The sequence below is a fragment of the Coenobita brevimanus genome, chromosome 13 (assembly GCF_032717465.1).
Source record: "Coenobita brevimanus isolate Jiangsu-jjx chromosome 13, ASM3271746v2, whole genome shotgun sequence".
Taxonomy (NCBI): domain Eukaryota; kingdom Metazoa; phylum Arthropoda; class Malacostraca; order Decapoda; family Coenobitidae; genus Coenobita; species Coenobita brevimanus.
The window spans coordinates 55,442,172-55,463,129 of NC_136966.1; the positions used below are offsets into that span (position 1 = coordinate 55,442,172).

A 20,958-nucleotide genomic window follows, 5' to 3' on the forward strand; every position below is an offset into this window, starting at 1 on the left:
AAGGAAAATGGAAAAACGAAGACAATGAAACTAGGAAGGTGATAAATAGTAGGAAGAGTCAAAAGGAAATTGCAGAGGGCATAAGATGAGAGAGAGAGAGAGAGAGAGAGAGAGAGAGAGACAGGCATACAGACAGAAGGAAGGAGGTGCGAAACACGAAGCAAGGAGGAGAAGGAGGAAGGAGAGAGGAAGAGAGACGGCTGGAGGGAGGGAAGGAGAAGGAGGAAGGAGAGAGGGAGAGAGACGGCTGGAGGAAGGGGAGGAGAAGGAGGAAGAAGAGAGGAGAGAGGGAGAGAGACGGCTGGAGGGAGGGAGGGAGTGATGCGACCTTGAGGCAGCGCGTTGACACCATTTCCCGCCACCTGCTCGCTCACCCACCAAGCACCCTGACGCCATGTACCCCAGCCTCTCTCTCTCTCCCTAGCCTCTATCTCTCACTCTTCCCCCTTTCTCTCACCCTTTTCCTCTTTCTCTCTCTCTGCATCCTGACGCCATGTACCCCACCCTCTCTCTCTCTCACCCCCTCCCTAGTCTCTATCTCTCACTCTTCCCCTTTTTGCTAACCCTTTTCCTCTCTCTCTCTCTCTCTCTCTCTCTCTCTCTCTCTCTCTCTCTCTCATTTTAAGGCACTTGCATCAGTTCAAAGGTTGTATGTTTTATTATTATCATTACCATATTATTATTATTATTATTATTATTATTATTATTATTATTACTGTTACTATTAAGAGAGAGAAAGTAAAAGACTGATCCATTGTGATCACTTATAGCCAAGGATCGCCAAGAGAAAGTGAAGACAGGCAAGAATGTTTTTCCTCCCCTTATGGCTCTCTTGCACTGGCCCGATGAAGAGAAAGCTATTTATAGGAGGAGGTGCAGGGGGTGGGGGAGAGTGAAAGTGGCGCGAGAGAGAGAAAAGAAGGGAAGGGGTGAGGTAATGAGGAGCATGGAACGGGTGGAATTGAAGATGTGAAAGATGTGGATGTGAAGAAATGAATGATGTGGAAGTGAAGAAATGGAAGAGGTGGAAGTGAAGAAATGAAAGAGGTGGAAGTGAAGAAATGAATGATGTGGAAGTGAAGAAATGGAAGAGGTGGAAGTGAAGAAATGAAAGAGGTGGAAGTGAAGAAATGAATGATGTGGAAGTGAAGAAATGGAAGAGGTGGAAGTGAAGAAAAGAAAGAGATGGAAATGATAAAATGAAAGAGGTGGAAATGAAGAAATGAAAGACGTGGAAGTGAAGAAATGAAAGAGGTGCAAGTGAAGAAATGAAAGAGGTGCAAGTGAAGAAATGAAAGAGGTGCAAGTGAAGAAAGAGGTGGAAGTGAAGAAACGAAAGGGGTGGAAGTAAAGAAGAGAAAGAGATGGAAATGATAAAATGAAAGAGGTGGAAGTGAAGAAATGAAAGAGGTGGAAGTGAAGAAATGAAAGACGTGGAAGTGAAAAAGTGAAAGTGGTGGAAGTGGAGAATGACAGTGACAGCGAAGAGAAATGCACAGAGGAGGTGGGGGAGATAGTGGGAAAAGAATGAAAAAAAAAAAAAAACAATAAATAGGAAAGAAAAATAAACCCTAATCTTTCCTCTAACCTTTCACCATCCAACCAAGTCAACGAGCCATCACGTCAAACTCCCGCCAATATTACCAAAAAAAGAAGACAATCCCGCATTCTCCCTAAACCATAAAACCTCCAATACACCGCTCTTAAATGACCCCATGACGACGTTAAAAAAAAAAAAGGTACCTAAAACGGCAGACACATAAAAAAAAGAGAGAAAAAAAAAGGAGAAAATAAAAATGGCGGGGCGGGTTGATGGGTGGGAGGGGTTCTGTTCTTGAGGCCCCCGCAGACTCTCGACTTGACTGGAGGCGGATCCGCAAAAACGCGCGAACAATTTCCTGTGCCCGGGAACCAACGCAAAGACGACGTAATGGAGAGACGGAGGAGGGGGTTTCACGGCACTGGGTTTCCGGGTCTCAACACACACGCACTCATAGGCGGAGGAACGTATTTCTTTTCAGTGGACCGTAGTGCTGTTAGATGGACCGTAATATCATTGTCAGTGGACCGTAATCTCACTGTCCCAAGCTTATATGTTACTGATAAACCTTGCACTCGTTGCCAATGGACCGTAATCTCGTTGCCAGTGGACCGCAATCTCACTGTCCCCCACGCAACACGCTTATGGGTAAGGACGATCCGCATTCTTGTACATTTAGATTTCGTAACACCTTCTTGCTTATCCTTAAAAGTTTCCCACTACACCCTTATACCCTCCTAAATGGCGAGATTTGCCTGTGCGAGGATGTAAAGAAGGGCAGTGAGTCTTGGAGGGTCATTGCTGAGTAGGAACACGCCATTGCAGTGATTAATCATGTGGTTTTGAATTTTTCCAGACGCCACCCAGCCCCAGGGCGCGAAAGTTTGAATGCCAGGTAAAGCCGTTATAAGCGATTAACGGCTCTTTGTACGACGACGTATTTTCCATTTTTACTCTTAAATTATTCCCCCAGACGATTTCCTTCAGCTTAATAATAGCCCCTAGTATTAAAAAGTGTTCGTAAAGCCTCTCCCAAGCTGGATAAAAGCGTCTGGTGGAGGTAGGAAGTGCAAAATTGAAACGCCATTGAAGGGCAGCGCTTAACGGCTCTTTGCGGCCACTCTTCTGGCGGCCATAAACAAAAACACACACCCATTGACTTCTGGGACAAATTACCACAATAACTAAGGCTATAATTAATTTATGATGGATGGGCTGTGATAACTTAGAGGGGAGGGGGGGTCACAGGGAGATAATTCGGCTATTCAACGTTTTGTGGCGGTTATAACGGACAGGAAAATGAAAGAAAAATGAATAAATGCATACTCTGAACATATCCGCTGTGACGCGATAGCAGTATCTACTAAAAAGCGATACTGATGTAAAAAAAAAAAAAAAAAAGTATACAATAATCTAGGAAGAGATATTCAATTATTCAACGTTTTGTGGCGCTAATAAAGGACAAGGAAATGAATAAAATAAATAAATAAACCCATAATCTAACTATACACTAAGTTGGATACGATGGAGATCCTTGCTAGAAACGACAGTATCATACGGAAGGTGAAAAAAAAAAAAAACAGAAAAAGAAAATAAAAAGTGTACAAGAATCTAAGGATCCCTGGTACGAGGAGCGTTTCCCCACGCGGCCTTGGTCTTGGTCAGTCAACTCTTCCTCCTGCCCTCTTTGTTCCACGCCCGGACCAACCCAGACCAGCCAATCACCACCCCTGTACTCCTGTGTTAGCCCAATCACGTGTTGAGAGCAGCCAATCACGTGCTAGGTAGTCGTGAGGCAACCATTAAAACTGCTAATCATCATCCACGTGCTCTTGTGTTAACCTAATCACGTGTTTTTTTTAGTTCGTGAGACCCACCAATCAGCAACTTATTACCTTTATTACCTTCATGGACTAGCTAATCAAGTGTTAAGTTCTCGTGTAAGACCCAGAAGCTAATCACCACCTTCTACTCCTGTGTCACCTAATCATGTGTTCGTGAGACCCACCAATCAGCGACTTATTACCTTCACAGAGTAGCTGATCAGGTGAAGTTCTCGCAAAATACCAATCAGAACACCCAATTAAGTGTTAACTGTTCCTTGAAGTACATCAATCCCCCCTAATCACCACCCTTGTTCTCTTGCAGCAACCCAATCACCTTTCAACTGCTCCTGAAGCCCACCAATACCCAACCATCTCCAGTTACCGACCAATACCCCTGTGGCTGACCAGTAACAAGCGAAGACTACCCAGCCACCCAATTCGAGGCCTCCCAGTCATCAACAGTTAGTACCCATTCAACCCTCCCTATCCACTCACACGTACTGCTCCCTAAAAGGATAGTCAGTAGGTCTTGCCTTTGTGGGACGCTGGTGGTTGTGGCTGTGGATTGTGGTGGTGGTGGGGATTGTGGTAGTTGTGGTGGTGGTGGGGATTGTGGTAGTTGTGGTGGTGGTGGGGATGGTTGTAGTTGTGGTGGTTGTTGTGGTGATTGTGAGGATAGTGGTGGTTGCGGAGATGGTGGAGATAATGGTATTCTGGTGGTGATAGGGTTAGTGGTAGTGGTGGAGGTGGTGGGGATAGTGGTAGTTGTGGTGGTGGTGGTGGGGATGGTGGTAGTCGTAGCAGTGGTAGTGATGGTGGTTGCTAGAGGAATGGATATGTTAGTAGTTGTGGTGGCGGTGGTGGTGAAGGGTATTGTTAAAGGACGACTGTGGTGGTGGTGGTGATTGTGGTAGTGGTGGTGGTGGTGGGAGGGAAGAGCAGTGACTTGGTGACTTTGGGAGGCTCAGCAAGGTCACCACCACCACCACTACCACAATCACCACCATCATTACCACAACCACCACCGCAACCTCTTCCTCTTCTCCCTACCACCACCACCACCACCACCCTTGTTTAACCCCCATACCACTACCACAACTACAATAATCACTACCACAGCTACCACCATTTCTACTACTACTACAACTACTACTACCTTGAGAGGGAGAAAGAAAAGTAGGTAAAGAGGGAATCGACGCAGGGGGGCTTGATGGGGGGGGCGGGAGGGGGTGTTTTCTCCCTACTCATTCTCCCTCCCTCCCTCCCTCCTTCCCTCCATTAGACTGTGGTAAGGAGAGAGAGTGAGACAGAGAGAGAGAGAGAGAGAGAGAGAGAGGAGGGGGAGGGAAAGGAAACAGAAGCGGGAAACGAAAGAGAGGCAAGAAAGTTGGGGAAAAAGACGAGGGAGACAGAAGGAACAGGAGGAAGAAAAACAAGGGGGAGGGGGAGAAGGGAGAGAGGGAGGGGAGGAAGATGATGGAGGGGGAGGAGGTGGGGGGGAGGGAGATGAAGAGCGGAGGAGGAGAAGGAGAAGGCGGATGGGTGGCATTTCCGCTTGTGTTTCTTTCACCTTCACCATCATTTCTTTTGTTATTCCTATTTTTATTGTCATTTTCCCTATCACTTCTCACTTTTTCCCTATCACTTATCACTATCATTTATCATTATTTCTACTAACATCAAAGTATTATTTCCTTTACCAATAATATCGCCATTGTTATCATTAACAGTGTTATTTAAAGTCTCTATCATTATTTACAACTAATTCTTGTTATTATCACATACTGATCTTATCACTGCCACCACCACCACAACAACGCTACAACTACAACTATCACCACAACTACAAAAACCACCACCACCACCACCACCACCACCACCACAATTACCGTACTACTACTTCTACTACTATCACCACAACTACAAAAACCACCACTACCACCACAATTACTACTAAAACTACTACTACTACTACTACTATCACCACAACTACAAAAACTACTGTACCACCACCGCTACCACAACTACCACTACCACCACCTGCCTGACACCTGCCACTTCCACCTGACTTTCCCTACCCTTGAGATGGGGGGAGCAGGGGGAAAGTAGATCTCTTCCCCCTCCCTCTCCCCCCGCCCCTCCCCTCCCTCACCCCCGCCACTCTCACGGGAGGAAAGTCGCCCCTGATGCACGCAAAGTTTCCCCTCCACACACACACGTACACACACACATTCATAAGACCAGACAGGTACAGATAATTTGCAATACACAAACAAAAACATATAGGTAAACACACACACACACACACACACACACACACACACACACACACACACACACACACACACTACTAATATTCCAACGCAAGAATCCACACTTATTTTCATCCCTCCATGCATCTTAAAATAACTTGGATTGAGGTCATGCTTTATTAACAGACACAATAAATACGAATAAAGGATAATGCGATAAATAAGGACATGAGATAAGTGAAGATACAGAGAGAGATATATAGGATAAAGATATAACCAAATGAAATAATGAGGAGACAAGAGTAAGAACTAAATAAATGGTACAAAAAAAAAAATAAATGACTGAACGAACCAAAAAGATAAAACAAATGAAAAAAGCCATTAAATATATAAATTAGAGAGAGACAGAGAGAGAGAGAGAGATAAACAAGCGCTAAATAAAAATAAACAGGAATAACAAAACCAATATATTTTCATCTTACCTTGCGGCCTAGGGAAGGGGTGAGGGGGGGCTGGTGGCAGTGAGGGCGAGCGTAGGTGTAGTGGGGGCTGCGGGGAATACGTGGGGTGGAAGCCGCCCATCACGCCCCCGCCCCCACCCGCGTCCGCGCCGGAGGACGGAGAGTCGGGCGTTCGGGACCCACACACTGAAGGAGAAGAAGGAGCGGGTTAGGTTGGGTTACATTGTTAGGTTGGCTCAATTTGATGATTACAAAAAAATGACTATATTCTCTCACTTTAACTTGGCCCAAATTTTCGTCCTTTTGCAGCTTATTACTTTCACGCAGCTCAGCGGCAGAAAAAAAAGATACTGCCAAGGCTCCACACCCTATCCACAGCACTTCTTCGTGACTAGCACCATATTGTAGTGTTAACCTACAACTGTAATTCAGCCTCCAAGACCGAGAGATGGCAATTTCAGGCCAAATTAATGTAAAAAAAAAAAAAAAAAAAAAACGCAGAGGAAAACAAATATGAAGAAAAGTGTAATTCAGTAAAGTACAAAATTATTACAACCCTGTTCAGATAAAAGGGTGAATTTTATCTTCCCCCTCCCTTCCTACCTATCTTCCTCTCCTCCCTTTCAACCTATCTTCCTCCCCTCCCTTCCTACCTATCTTCCTCCTCTCCCTTCCTACCTATCTTCATCCCCTCCCTTCCTGCCTATCTTCCTCCCCTCCCTTCCTGCCTATCTTCCTCCCCTCCCTTCCTACCTATCTTCCTCTCCTCCCTTCCTGCCTATCTTCCTCCCCTCCCTTCCTACCTATCTTCCTCCCCCTCCCTTCCTGCCTATCTTCCTCCCCTCCCTTACTGCCAATCTTCCTCCCCTCCCTTCCTACCCATCTTCCTCCCCTCCCTTCCTGCCTATCTTCCTCCCCTCCCTTCCTACCTATCTTCCTCCCCTCCCTTACTGCCAATCTTCCTCCCCTCCCTTCCTGCCTATCTTCCTCCCCTCCCTTCCTGCCTATCTTCCTCCCCTCCCTTCCTGCCTATCTTCCTCCCCTCCTGCCTATCTTCCTGGGCATCTTCCTCCCCCTTGACCTCACCCTACTCACAGGTCACCCCCATTTCCCTTCCGGCTCCTTTTTCAGTCTAAAATTAACCCTTTCTCTCTCAAAAATACCCCCTTCTTATCCCCCCCCCCGGCCGTTTCTCCCATCCCATCTCTAACTTGTAAACAACACCTCTCTCTCTCTCTCTCTCTCTCTCTCTCAAACGCAACTTCATTTCACCCACTAACATACATCTCTCTCTCTCTCTCTCTCCACCTGCACTGACCGGTAAATGGATGACAGGTCGCCCCAGTCTGTTACCTCATTTCCGTCACTTTACCAACACCCGTCTAAATCCATCCAAATCCGTCTCCACACACGGTAAAGACAGACGCTAAGAATGTGTGTATTTTTTTATTAGATCCCCCCCCTCCCTCAGCGATATCCGTTTTCTTCATCCTGGTATTATGTATGTGTCGATTTTTTAGGCATACTTTGACTCTGATTTTGACTATCATCTAGAGTATAAATCTCTCTCTCTCTCTCTCTCTCTCTCTCTCTCTCTCTCTCTCTACCGTGGGAAAGGAAGCGTGTGTCTGCGGGGGAAACCTGAGACGACGGGATAAAGTAGACGGAGGGGGAGGGAGGAGGGGAGTGGGAGGGAGGTAGATGGAAGGGGGGAGAGGCGAAAAGAATGTGGGAGGTGAGGGTGAGAGAAGAGGAGCAGGAAGGGAGGAGGAGGAGGAGGAAAGAGGATGGGGAAAGGAGTAGCAGGTGGGTGAGGGTGAGGAAGGAATGTCTGAAGGTGTGGGTTAGGGTGAACGAAGGAGTCGAGAAGGAAGGAGCATAGGAAGGACGAGGATGAAGAAGGAAGATGACGAAGAGAGAAGAGGGAATGGGTCTTCTTAAACTGAGTAAGGTCGTTTGGCGGTGATCTAAAAGTAGTAAAGTAGCCCTAATGAAAGACTTAACCATCATTATCTACTACTAATCATCAAGTATCTCTAATCACCAGTTAACTACGATAATAACTACATTTTTCTGCACAGGCGAACATCCCTAACCCCTACCAGCCCAGTTGATGGCCAGGTGTAGACAGACAGGGCGGTTCATCTGACTGTTAAACAAGGAGACTCATGCCTTCCTTACGCGTCTACCTAACCTAAACGGGCGACTCGGTGGCTTGGTCGATTTGGTACTGGCCTCATGTCTGAAGGACGCTCTGCCGTAAGTCTGACTTCCTTGACTCCCACAGAGTTTGTTGGGAGGATGCTCACAAGCCAACGCATGTCCACAAGAGCCAAACAAATAGGCCAACACCATACCACTGTCTGGTACCACCATCTTCCGTCTCAACGTCTCTGCCAACACCATACCAGTCTGATTACCACTATCTTATGTCTCACCGTCTCTTCCAACACCACACCACTGTCTGCTACCACCATCTTCCGTCTCATCGTCTGTGCCAACACCAAATCAGTCAGACTACCACCATCTTCCGTCTCACCGTCTCTTCCAACACCACACCAGACTCTACCACCACCACCTTCCGTCTCACCGTCTGCGCCCTGCATCTCGCCTGCTGTCACCCATACTCCTTAACCACCCGAACGAGCCCCTAAACGGGCCAACGACGTACCTGTAAGATGTAGCCTGGTCCTGGACTCGTCATTACTGGTGTGGCCGCTGGAGGAGTCGACGTCAGACACGCCAGAGTCCGCGGGGGAGGGGGGAAGCGACCCACCCACTGCAAACCAGAAGAAAACACACACACCGTTTTAATTGAGTCTCCCCCGCTAAAATACAGTTCTAGATACAGTTAGGGCAGGATGGAGGGGGTACAGCGCAAGGTTACAAAGAAGACGAGGGTACTAAGAAAGGTGAACGAGAGGAAGTTACAGTTACAGAAAAGGAAGTGGGTACTGGCAGGAGAGTCGAGGAGAGTGGAGTCTGGGCCTGAGGGAGGTAGCTAGGGAGAGTCTGAGGATGGGTTTGGTGAGAAGGTTTAGGTTCAAAAAGGAGAGTTCGGAAGAGTACTGAAGGGGACGCGACCTACCCAAACACACACACACACACACACACACACACACACACACACACACACACACACACACACACACACACCGTTTTAGTGCAGTGTCCCCATGTACCCCGCCATATTACAGTTTGGGGTACAGTTAGGGCAGAGGTTAAGGAGTACAGAGTAAGGTTAGGGAGAGTCCTATGAGGAGTTAAGGGCAGTACAAGGAGGACATTTTAGCAGAGTATTGTGCAGTGAAGTTAAGGAGAGTACTGGGAAAGAAGAGTACACAGGATTTTAGTTAGAGTAAACATTAAAACTAAGGACAGTAGAGAGAGCAGAGTTAGGCACAGAAAAAAGTAAGGCTAATGGAAGTACAGTGCAGAGTTAAGCAGAGTACAGAGCAAGGGAAAGGGACGTACAGAGAGCAGTGTTAAGCAGAGTACAGAGCAAAGCAAGGGGATGTACAGAGAGCAGAGTTAAGCAGAGTACAGAGCAAGGCAAAGGGAAGTAGAGAGAGCAGAGTTAAGCAAAGTACAGAGCAAAGCAAAGGGATGTACAGAGAGCAGAGTTAAGCAGAGTACTAAGCAAGACTAAGGAGAGTACTATGAGGAGTTAAGAAAAAAAAAAAAAAAAGCATAGATTAATTTAGCTAGATCTGTTCAACCTCTGACACTGATGCCACACAGGTAAAAAGCCCTAATCACCACACCTGTACCTGATTTGCTAATTAGAGGAAGGCTAGGGCTAATTCTCACCTGGGCACTTTTCAGGTAAACCCTTTTTAGATTGGCAAAGTCTTTTATTTATACTCGTTAATGCTAGATGGTTTTATAAGGTTTAGAAAAGACGTCATGGTACTGAAGGTGTTACGGCTAGAGAGAGAGAGAGAGAGAGAGTGTAGCGTACGTGGGAGTGAAAGAGAAGCAGTGAGAGAGTACGTGGGAGTGGATCGAAGGAGTAAGAGCACTGGACAGCATTCGAGAGAGAGAGAGAGAGAGAGAGAGAGAGAGAAACAAGAGAGAGAGCCAACCAGTAAGGGAGTGTCGCAGTGCGGGCGAGAGCAAGTAAGAGAGAAAGAGAGAGTGTGAGAGAGCGAGAGAGAGGCAGGGCTATCTGAGTTAGGGAGGTCAGGGTCATTTTAGGTCCCGCTGGTACACTGGGTCCGCCGGGTCAGTGAAAGTAAGAAAGTGTGCAAGTGAGTGAGTGAGTGGGGGCAAAAGTGAGAGAGTGTGACAGTGAGAGGGAGAAAACGTGAGAATGGACAGGGAGAGAGGGAGGAGTGAGTCGTGAGAGGGAGTATGAATTAAAGAAAGTGTGCAAGCAAGTGAGAGGGGAAGAAAGTGTGCAAGCAAGTGAGAGGGGAAAAAAGTGTGTGCAAGTGAGAGAGTGAGAGGGGGCAAAAGTGAGAAAGGACAGAGAGAGAGGGAGGAGTGAGTGGTGGGAGGGAGTAAAGGAAGTGAGAAAGTGTGTGTGAGTGAGTGAGAGGGGGCAAAAGTGAGATAGGACTGCGTGACAGGAAAAGGAGAAAGGATGGAAATCTAGTGAGAGAGTGAGTGAGCAAATGTGAGAGAAATGAGAAAGTGAGAGAGAGAGAGAGAGAGAGAGAGAGAGAGAGAGAGAGAGAGAGAGAGAGAGAGAGAGAGAGAGAGAAGGGTTAGTGGGGCAACAGAAGAAAAATAAAAACGAAGAGGGGGAAAGAAGTAAAAATGAGGGAGAAAAACAAAGGAAGAAAATGTGTGTGAGATGAAGGGAGGGGAAGGGAAGGGGAAGGAAAGGGAAAGGAAGGGAAGGGAGAGAGGAGAAGAGAAAGAACATGAAAGACAGAAGAGAGAGAAGGACAGAGACAATAACGAAGTGTAACTCAAAGGAAGGAAAAAAAAAAACAGGAAAAAGAAAAGAAACTGGAAGAGGCAGAGAGAGGGGAGAAAACAAGAAGAGAGAGAGAGAGAGAGAGAGGAGAGCAAGGGACAAGAAAGGTAAGGAGGGGAGTGAGGGGAAATGATGGAGGCTTGAAAAAGAGAGGAAAAATGGGAAACGAAGAGGAAACGAGTGTACGAAAAACGGACGATGAAGAAGGGAACTAAAGAGAAAGGGTAGAAAGTGACTGGAAGAATTTTGAGAGGAAATGAAAACTCTCTCTCTCTCTCTCTCTCTCTCTCTCTCTCTCCCTAACCTTTCTCTTGCTCTTTTAGTGTGCCACCCAAACATGGGGGAGGGGGAGGGAGGGGGGCCAGACCACTCCCTGCTTCAGACGAGAAAGAGAGAGAGAGAGAGAGAGAGAGAGAGAGAGAAAGAGAGAGAGAGAGAGAGAGAGAGAGAGAGAGAGAGAGAGAAACGTCGATAAGGCAGACAACGCATGAGTGAGAAAATTATATAGCCTATGTGGGTGTGTGGGTGGGAAAGAGAGAGAGAGTGGGAAAATGAGAGCGAGAGCAGGTGGGTGGGTGGCGGAGAAAATGAGAAAGCCAGCAAAGAGAGAGAGAGAGAGAGAGAGAGAGAGAACGTAGGCGGGGGGGTGGAGGAGGAGGAGATGAAGAGGGAGGGAAAACGAGGGGAAACTGAGGGGAGGGGAAGAAGAGAGGGGAGAGGGGGAGAGGGGAAGGGAGTGCCGCCCCCGCACATAACCTTCACTCCCCCTTCCTTCCTCCCCTCGCTCCCTTCCGCGCGCGTCTTTAAAAAGTGCGTCACCGGCTCGCCAATGACGTAACACGCGCTATTTTGGTCTGCGATCAATAGGCAACTTCGCGATCAGGGGCGAGGCGTTCGTTTCCCATCATCTACCTAAGTCCCCCCTTTCAATTTTTCCATTTTCTAATACCTCTATCTATCCCTAACTATTCTAAAGTACCCAGAAGGCAAATACCGGTACCCCAGTAATCATTCCCGGTCCCGGTTTCGGCGATAACGGTGTCCACAGCCCCGGTTTCGTAGCCAAGGTCCGGGGCACGTACAGGGAAACGGACAGTCGTACCCTTGACAACCCAGGCCGCTCGGTGACGTCATGGACACAGTTGCCACACACCCCAACATTTTCGCCCAGTGCTCTTGTTCGTGTTTTGTATTACATGAACCCTAGATTATGACCCCCCCCCTTTCACTGCCCCTCAACCCCCCACCACCTCCCCTCCTCCCTCACCCCTACCTTGACCTCCAAACACGAACGCCAAACAAACAAACAAACAAGGAAGCGGTAAACAAAAACAGGACCGCTAAACTTAACCACATCTGCGCGTCGACTGTAATTCCTCGTCAACATTATTACCTTTATTTATATTTTTCTCTGAATGTCCTTCGGGGGTGGAGTTCTGGAAGATGACCCCTCCCCCAAGAAATAAACAAAAAATAACCCCTTCCTTGAACCGAAGTCCCTTGTTTAGCAAAATCAGTTCCATTAAGGTTTTCATTTTCTATTCTCGAAACACAACCCAAAATAACCACAAGGAGAACGAAAATCAGAACACCAACTCCATGAAATATCACCCCATTTTCAGTCACCTGGGTCGACTGGAGGGTAGACGAAAACAAAGGGCAAATATTTCAGGTACTTTTAAAAGGGTGGCAACTACCGCTTCCGACCTGTTCCCTAAAATAACTGAAACATCCGTGACCTTAACAGAGTCGTGACGTGTGGAGGGAGGGGGGAGGGAGAAAAGTGAGGGAGTGAGGGGAGAGAAGAAAGGAGTGGTGGATGGAGGAAGACAAGAAAAGATGGAATGACGAAGAAAGAAGTGTTGAAGGGAGGAAGGGATGACAAGATGCAATGCGGGAAAAAAAAAAAAAAAAAAAAAAAGGAAGGAGGGAGGGAAGTAAGGAAGGAAAGAGGGAGAGAGGAAGGGAATTATGGGGAGGAAGGAGAAAGGGGTAGGGGAAGAAATGGAGGAAAGGGTGAAGGAAATGAAATGGATAGGGAAGGGAGAGAGCAAGTACGAAGGCGATATGAATGATGGCTGGAAGAGAGAGAGAGAGAGAATGAAGGAGCAAGGGAATGGAGAAAATGGGTTTGGAAGGAGGAATAAAATAGGGAAGAAACAGACAATGAAAAAGAAATACACAAAATAGGTATAAACAACTGGGCACGAGAGCAAAGCATAGAGAGAAACGGAAAAGAAGAGAATAGTTAACGAATATGGAAAAATGAGGAAACAGGGATGACATGTGGACGAAGAAAAGTAGCATAGGAGGGTTAAAGTGTAAACTGATATAAGCGTGGACGAAAAAAAGTGAAAAAAAAAAATAAGGGTAGGAAAAAAGAGGCAAGACGAAGGGAGGACGAAAATCAAGGAAAGGGAAAACTGCAGAGGACAAAAGAAGAGGAAAAAAAGAGATGAATAATGAGGGAAGGAGGAAAAAAGTGTGCAAAGAAAAGGATAACCAGGTAAAAAGAGACAGGGAGACTGAGAGATACAGAGGAAAGTTGAAAAAGAGTATGAGAGAAGACTGTATGCAGGGAAGATGGGAAAGTGAGTGAGAGTGTGACAGTGAGAGACAGTGCGATAAAGAGGAAAGGAAGGAGAAAACAATGGAGAAGAGAGAGAATACGAGGAGGGAGGAGAGAGACAGAAAGAGAGGAAAAGGAGAATGAGGGAAGAGTGGAATGAGACACAGAGAGAAAGGAATCACAGAAGGACGGAGCGAGAGAAAGACAGACAGAGGGAGAGGCATGTAAGGATAGAAGGAGGGAGGAAGGGACAGAGGGAGGGAGGGGAGGGAGAGAGGGAGAGAAAAAAGCCTTGGAAGCAGGTTTAGGGTGAGGCACATGCTGGAAGCTGGAGGGGTTCCTGGAAGTAAGAGGCTTCATTCTCTCTCTCTCTCTCTCTCTTCCATCCTTCTCTCCCTTTCTCCCCTCTCTTTATTCGCTCCATCCATTCCCCTCTCTCTCTCTCTTGTTTTCTCTCCTTCTCTCCTTCCATTCCGGCGACTCTCTTTCACTCTCATTAACTCTCCCTCCCTCGCTCCCCCACTCTCATTGCCTCTCTCATTCTCTCTCTCTGTCTCATTTTCCAACACCCACACACACACTCTCTCTCTCTTTTCATCCTTTTTCCTTTTTCTTACATTTCGAGTAAGGCTCTCACGCCCGCTCGCTCACTCACTCATTTTCTTTCATTCTCTCTCTCATTTTCTCAAATTATCCCTCTTCCCATCCGGGTTCACGCATGTTTTTTTTTTTTTTCACTCTCATTCCTCCTACCTTTTTCACTGATTCTCTCTCTCTCTCTCTCTACTATATACTAAACTACTAAACTTTTCCCTACTTACTTACGCTCTCATTCCCTCACTTTAACTTCCTATCTATCTACCTCTATCTATTTATCCATCATCTATCTACCTATCAATCTATCTATCTACCAATCTATCCATCTCTCCATCTATTTATCCCTCTATCTACCTATCAATCTATTTATCCATCCACCTATCTATCTACCAATCTATTCATCTCTCCATCTATCTATCTATTTCTCCCAAAACTCCCATAGTCCTCATCTCCTCGCCGCACTGTAGCCTCACCTGACGTGTTGGGTTGCGTGGCGGAGTAGGCTGTCCGGTGCCCTGCGTGTGCGGCGGGATGTGTCTGGTAGCTACCGTACAGACTGTTGTTGCTGGTAGTTGTGGTAGTCGCCCCCGCAGGTGTGGTAGTGGAGGTGGGCATGAGGAGGTCCTGTAACATGTGGTCCCTTTGCCTGGTGTGGCTAAGGTGTGGTGGTGGGGGCTGCTGGTGTGGTGGTGGGGGCGGTGGCTGGTGCTGCTGTTGGTGGTGGTGGCTGTGGTGGTGGGGGTCGGCGTGGTGGTGGTGGTGGCTGTGGTGGTGATGGTGGTGGTGGTGGTGGTGTGGGGGCACGACTCGTCCTCCATCGTTGTCCACTGCAATGAAAAAAAGAAAGGGAAAAATGACATGAGTATCTTGGTTACTGATATTAAGAAGAAGAGAAGGAGGAAGAAGAAGAGGAGGAAGAGGAAGAAGAAGAGGAAGAAGAAGAAGAGGAGGTAGAAAAACGAAAGAAAGAATTCCATTATGATTTTTTTAACCACTGCCATGAAGAAGAAAAACTCAAATTCTCGGGAGCCTCTGCAATGGAAGAAAGTTAATGTTGTTTCTTACCCTTAGCAATGAAAGAAAAAAGGTTGCAGCGTTATTCCTTAAGCAACTGCAATGAAAGGAAAGAAAACTGCCATTATTTATTTATTTACTTATTTATTTTGGAGGGGTGACTGTAGGGGAGAAAAGAAAACTAACTTTATTATCATTATTATTATTATTATTATTATTAAATGCAATGAAGGAGAATAGAAAGCAACGTTATCAGTATGTCTAATTTATTTCTTTACTACTCTTTGTTTTATTCATTTTAGGCCAATGAAATAAAAGCAGTAAAATAGGCATTATCTTTTTTATCAGTACGAGGAAAGAAGGTAGAAAATTAAGTCAAAATCTTGTTTATTTTCTTCATAGTAGTCGACCAAAATGAAGTAGATTAAGACATTATTATTATTATTATTATTATTATTTAGTAGTATTAGTAGTAGTAGTGGTGGTGGTGGTGGTGGTAGTAGTAGTAGTAGTAGTAGTCCAAACTGCCTCCTTTCAATGTACAACGCAACTAATTCCTTATCTAATCGCAGCTATTTGAAATGATATACGGGCTGTGTGTAAAACCTTGAAATTCCTCTCACGTACACACACACACACACACACACACAAAAGAAAACAAAATTACACACGAGCCAGATGGAAATGAAGACAATTTTTATGGAGAAACACACATTTTTTTTTTTTTTTTTTTTTTTTTAAATAACAGAACGGAGGAAGGAAAAACAAATGGAGAAAAAAAAATAATCCATACACCAGATTACTGGTGTCCTCTGTTCATAAAATATCTGTAAGAATTAGACTTGAACAGTTGTAGGTTGAAATTTGGAGGAAAACAACTCTGGGGAAGCGAGTTCCAGAGAGATGCAGTTCGGGGAATGAAAGAATTCTGATAGGCAGAAGTTCTGCAATGTGGTTGAGTGACATTCCAGTCATGAGCGTTACCAGATGCCCGTGTAGCACGAGGGAAGGCATGGAGAGGTGGCACCATGGACGCAACTTCGTCTGAGCATTTGCCAAAAAAATATCTGTAAAATAATGCAAGGGAGGCAACATTCCTTCTTACTTGCAGGGGAGGTAGTTTATATGTAATGGCAGGGTTGTTAATGATTCTAACAGCTTTATTCTGAATTTTGTCTAGTTGTCTTAATGCAACCTCTCCACAACCATTCCACAAGGGTGAGCAATATTCAAGCTGAGAGCGCACATGACTCTTATAAATTATAGCTAACTGCTCATCGGCGAAGAAGTTACGGACTCTGTACAATAATCCAAGTTTCCTTGAGGCGGTTTTAGCAAGTGATCTGACATGAGAGGTCCAGCTGAGGGCACTGTTAAGTGAGACACCAAGAATTTCAATACTTTTGGAGATGGGAATATTAGTAGCACTGAAGGTAATGTACGAATCTGGCAATATCTGTCTATTAGTAAACTGTATATATTTAGTTTTACTAGCATTAAAAGAGACAAGGTTGTTTTGTCCCCATTCACTGATTGTAGATAGATCTTGATTTATGGAGATGGCTGTATTGAGTTGAGAGGTAGAGATATTAGACTTTGTAAATGGATGTCTGAGTGTGAATGAACTATGTAGTGTTGAGTCATCTGCATATGAGTGAATGGGATTGTGAGTGACAGATAAGAGATCATTAATATGAACCAGAAATAGGGTTGGCGCCAGAACTGATCCCTGTGGCACGCCGGCGTTAATTGAGTGGAAATTCGAATATACATCATGACAAACAAACATGGAAACAGATGGACAAACAAACTATGACACAAACATAACGATAAGGAGAGAGAGAGAGAGAGAGAGAGAGAGAGAGAGAGAGAGAGAGACCTTGAGACACCTTATATAAGACGTCTGACCTACATACTGATAAACACTATCTTTAGTCCCTCCATTTATCTTTCTCCCTGCCTCCCACTCCACCATCCTCCCTCCCTCCCTCCCTTCCTCTCTACCTTTATCTCTCTCCCTGTCTCCCAGCCCAACATCCTCCCTCCCTCCCTTCCTCTCTCCCATTATCTCTCTTATCTTTCATTCTCTCCACATTCTCCATCCTGTATTTTATCTCAAACGTCGACTCTCCTTATCATTGTTGCGTATGGTCGCCAAGCTGCTGTAATCTTTTAGTGCATCTCTCTCTCTCTCTCTCTCTCTCTCTCTCTCTGATGAACAAAAGAGCAATGTAAAGATAAAAGACATTGTGGAAGGCCTGAAAAGGCAAGCAAGACCAATGGAAGAGGGAGGGGGAGGGAAAAGGGAGAAGATGGAGGGGAAAAGGATGAAGAGATGGAGGAGAAGGAGGAGGAGGAGGAGGAGGGGGTGAGATAAGGAACGATAAGGAGGGTGGAGGGGGTTAGAGGCAATGTTGATATCAAACAGCTGATTACCACGTGGCCGCCGATGTAAACATAAACACATGCACCTACTCACATCGACGGAGGTTACGTGAGGGTGTGTGTGTAAGAGATAACTGGTGTGTGTGTGTGTGTGTGTGTGTGTGTGTGTGTGTGTGTGTGTGTGTGTGTGTGTGTGTGTGTGTGTGTGTGTGTGTGTGTGTGTGTGTGTGTGTGTGTGTGTGTGCTGATAGTGGTAGAGTTGTGGTAATGGGTAGAGTGGTAGTCGTGATAATGGTACTTGCGGAGTTACGTTATAACAACTGTAGCTGTGATAAAGAAAATTATAGTAGTTGTGGTAGCTAGTAGTAGTGGATGTAACTTTGACAACTGTGGTAGACTGCGGCAACTGTGGTAGTGATGCTGGTGGCTGTGGTAGTAAAAATAGTAGCTGAGACAGAAAATTGCGGTAGCTGTGGTAGTAATGTTTGTAATGTGGTAGAATTCTCGTTGATTCAGGACGCTTTCTTTGCACCTTCTCGTTAGCGAATTATTTTTTATATAATGCCTTAATATTTTCTTGTCGAGCAATTCATTTTTCAAGGTACACATTCATTATTATTATTATTATTATTATTTATATTACCACCACCACCACCACCACTACTCCTACTATTATTATTATTATTATTATTATTATTATCATTATTATCATTATGTTGCTGTTGTTACGATATGATAATGACAAAAATAACACCTTTTCTCAACCTTGTCTTTTGTTTGTTTGGTAATGACCTTGTTGTTCTGTCAGGCGCCAGTGTTGATAGCATGAGAGAGAGAGAGAGAGAGAGAGAGAGAAACAATTATGAATAAAAGACTCCAACACACACACACACACACACACACACACACACACATGTACAAAACGTGCCCTATCAGTCCCCTACTTCAGGTACTCTCCCACGATATCTTATCCTACGGCGTCAGTCTTATCTGTGTGTGTGTGTGTGTGTGTGTGTGTGTGTGTGTGTGTGTGTGTGTGTGTGTGTGTGTGTGTGTGTGTGTGTGTGTGTGTGTCCGCCCCCTCAAGGACTCGAGCGAGGAGGAAGTGAGGGGCAAATGGGATTACGGGAGGGAGGGGAGGGGAGGGGAGAAGCGGCAAAGAAGATGAGGGGAAAGGAGGAGGGAAGGAGTGGGAAAGAAAGTGAAAAGCAAGAGAGAAAAAGAGAAATAGGAAGAAAGAAAAACGGGAAGGAAAAAGATAGACAGAATGAAAAGTAAATGAATGCTGTTGAGAGAGAGAGAGAGAGAGAGAGAGAGAGAGAGAGAGAGAGAGAAAGTAGGAAACAAGAGAGAGGAGAGGAAGAAACGGGAGAGGGGGGAGAAAGGAAGAAGTGGGAAGAGGGAGGAAGGATGTTAAGGGGAGGAAGAGGGAGGGAGGGAGGAAGGATGTTAAGTAAGGGGAGGAAGAGGGAGGGAGGGAGGGGAAGAGATGGAGGGGAATTGGGAGGGGGGGGAGATGAAGAAGGGAAGGTTCGAGGCCAAGTTAGAAGGAGGGGAAGGGGGAGGGAGGGGGAGGAACATTCTAGGCCTCATTATGTATGTTTGTCTGTATGTTGCTACTGTTGTTGTTCCTCCTCCTCCTCCTCCTCCTTCTTCTTCTACTCCTTCTTCTTCTTCCTCTTCTTTCTCTCCACTTCCTCATACTTCCTCATGCTTAACCTACCTCTCACCCTACCTACCTCACCCCTCCTAAAACAATTCCACCTACCTACTTACCTGCAACCCTCCCTATCCTTCAACTTTATCTCCCTCCCTACCTATCTGCCTAACTTCCCCCCTACCAGCCTGCATTACTACCTACCTACCTACCTGTCTCCCTTCCTCCCTATTTACCTGTCTATCTCTCCTCCTACCCAACTATTTAATTACTTACCTAACTACCTTCATATCTTCCTCCCTTTACCTACAGAGTCGTCCTATCTCCCTCCCTTCCTATCTATCTATCTGCCTACCTGCCTACCTTCCCACCTCATTATCTGTCTCCTTCCCTACCTACCTACCTACCTACCCTCTGTGTTGCCATGAAGGAGTAACTGTCATCGCAGCTTCTCTCTCTCTCTCTCTCTCTCTCTCTCTCTCTCTCTCTCTCTCTCTCTCTCTCTCACACACACACACACACACACACACACACACACACTGTAAGTCATCACAGAGAAAAGGGTGAAGTATTTCTTTTGTAACATCTCCCCTCCCCTCCCCCCTGCCCCCCTCCTCTCACATAACCCTTTCTCCCTCTCACCTCCCACTCTCTTCCTCCTCCTCTCATTCTCCTCCAATTCCTCCCACTCTCCCTCCTCCTCCTCCTCCTCCTCTCACTCTCTTTCTCATCTTTTCCTTTTGTTAATATTCTTTTCCTTCCTCCTAGTGTTAATTGCTTTCTCAGTCTCTCTCTCTCTCTCTCTCTCTCTCTCTCTCTCTCTCTCTCTTCCTCTCAAATATAATACCTAGATATGCAAAATGTGTGTGTGTGTGTGTGTGTGTGTGTGTGTGTGTGTGTGTGTGTGTGTGTGTGTGTGTGTAAGTAACCTTATTACCTGGGTTACTTTCACCTCTAGTACGCAACCCGAGACACAAGGCCGTCCCCCCCCTTTCCCCTTCCCCCTTCAACCACCCCCTCCCCCTCCCCCTGACTCTCTAATCCCCTCACCCCATCTACCACACTCCCTTCCCTCCCTCCCTCCCTTCCCCAGTCTACCATACTCCTTACTCCCCTCCCTGCCCAAATCTACCATACCCCCTCCCCTCCCTTCCCTCCTTCTTGCTATTTCTCCTCCCCTCCTTCCCCTCTTTTCCTTGTCTCCTCCCCTCCCTTCCCCTTTATTCCCCTTTCCTCCATGTATTATTTTGCGAGTGAGAGAGAGAGAGAGAGAGAGAGAGAGAGGCACATCGGAAGTAGCACTAAGCACATGTTCCGGTGGCTGATTCCCCCTCTCCTCCCCCCTCCCCTCCCCTCCCCCATCTCCCCCTTACGTCACGACCCCACGTAACTACGGAACTGCGTGCAAGAGGGGAGGAAGCGAGGGGAGAGAGAGGGGAAATGGAGGCATGAAGCTGAAATATGTGCGAGGGGGAGGAAGGGGGGGAGGGGAAGATGTAAGGGGAGACAGAGAAGAGGTGGGGGAAACGAAGGAGGGGAAGGGAAGGGGGAGAGGGGATGAAGAGAGAGGGAGGAAAGAGGGGAAATGGAGAAGGGAGAGGGGAGAATATTGTAATGAGGAAGGGCAAAAGAGGAGGGGAAGGGGAAGAGGGAGAGAGAGAAAGGGAAGAAAATGGAGGAGAAACGTGGGAAAGAAGACAAAAAAAAAAAAAAGACAAAGAAGAAAATGAAGA

The 20,958-nt window shown here is 46.2% G+C and overlaps 1 protein-coding gene across 2 annotated transcripts in view; it reads right to left on the bottom strand.

Annotated features, from left to right (window-relative positions):
• The window catches only part of Eip74EF (Ecdysone-induced protein E74), a 307,900-nt gene that overhangs the window by 9,625 nt on the left and 277,317 nt on the right, over window positions 1-20,958 (bottom strand). For both annotated transcript variants that reach the window (XM_080283871.1, XM_080283862.1), the window contains 3 exons: window positions 14,643-14,996; window positions 8,751-8,858; window positions 6,101-6,265 (listed from right to left, as the gene is read on the bottom strand). In XM_080283871.1, coding sequence (XP_080139997.1) covers window positions 6,101-6,265; window positions 8,751-8,858; window positions 14,643-14,996 — 627 coding nt within the window. The remainder of the gene's footprint in view (window positions 1-6,100; window positions 6,266-8,750; window positions 8,859-14,642; window positions 14,997-20,958) is intronic.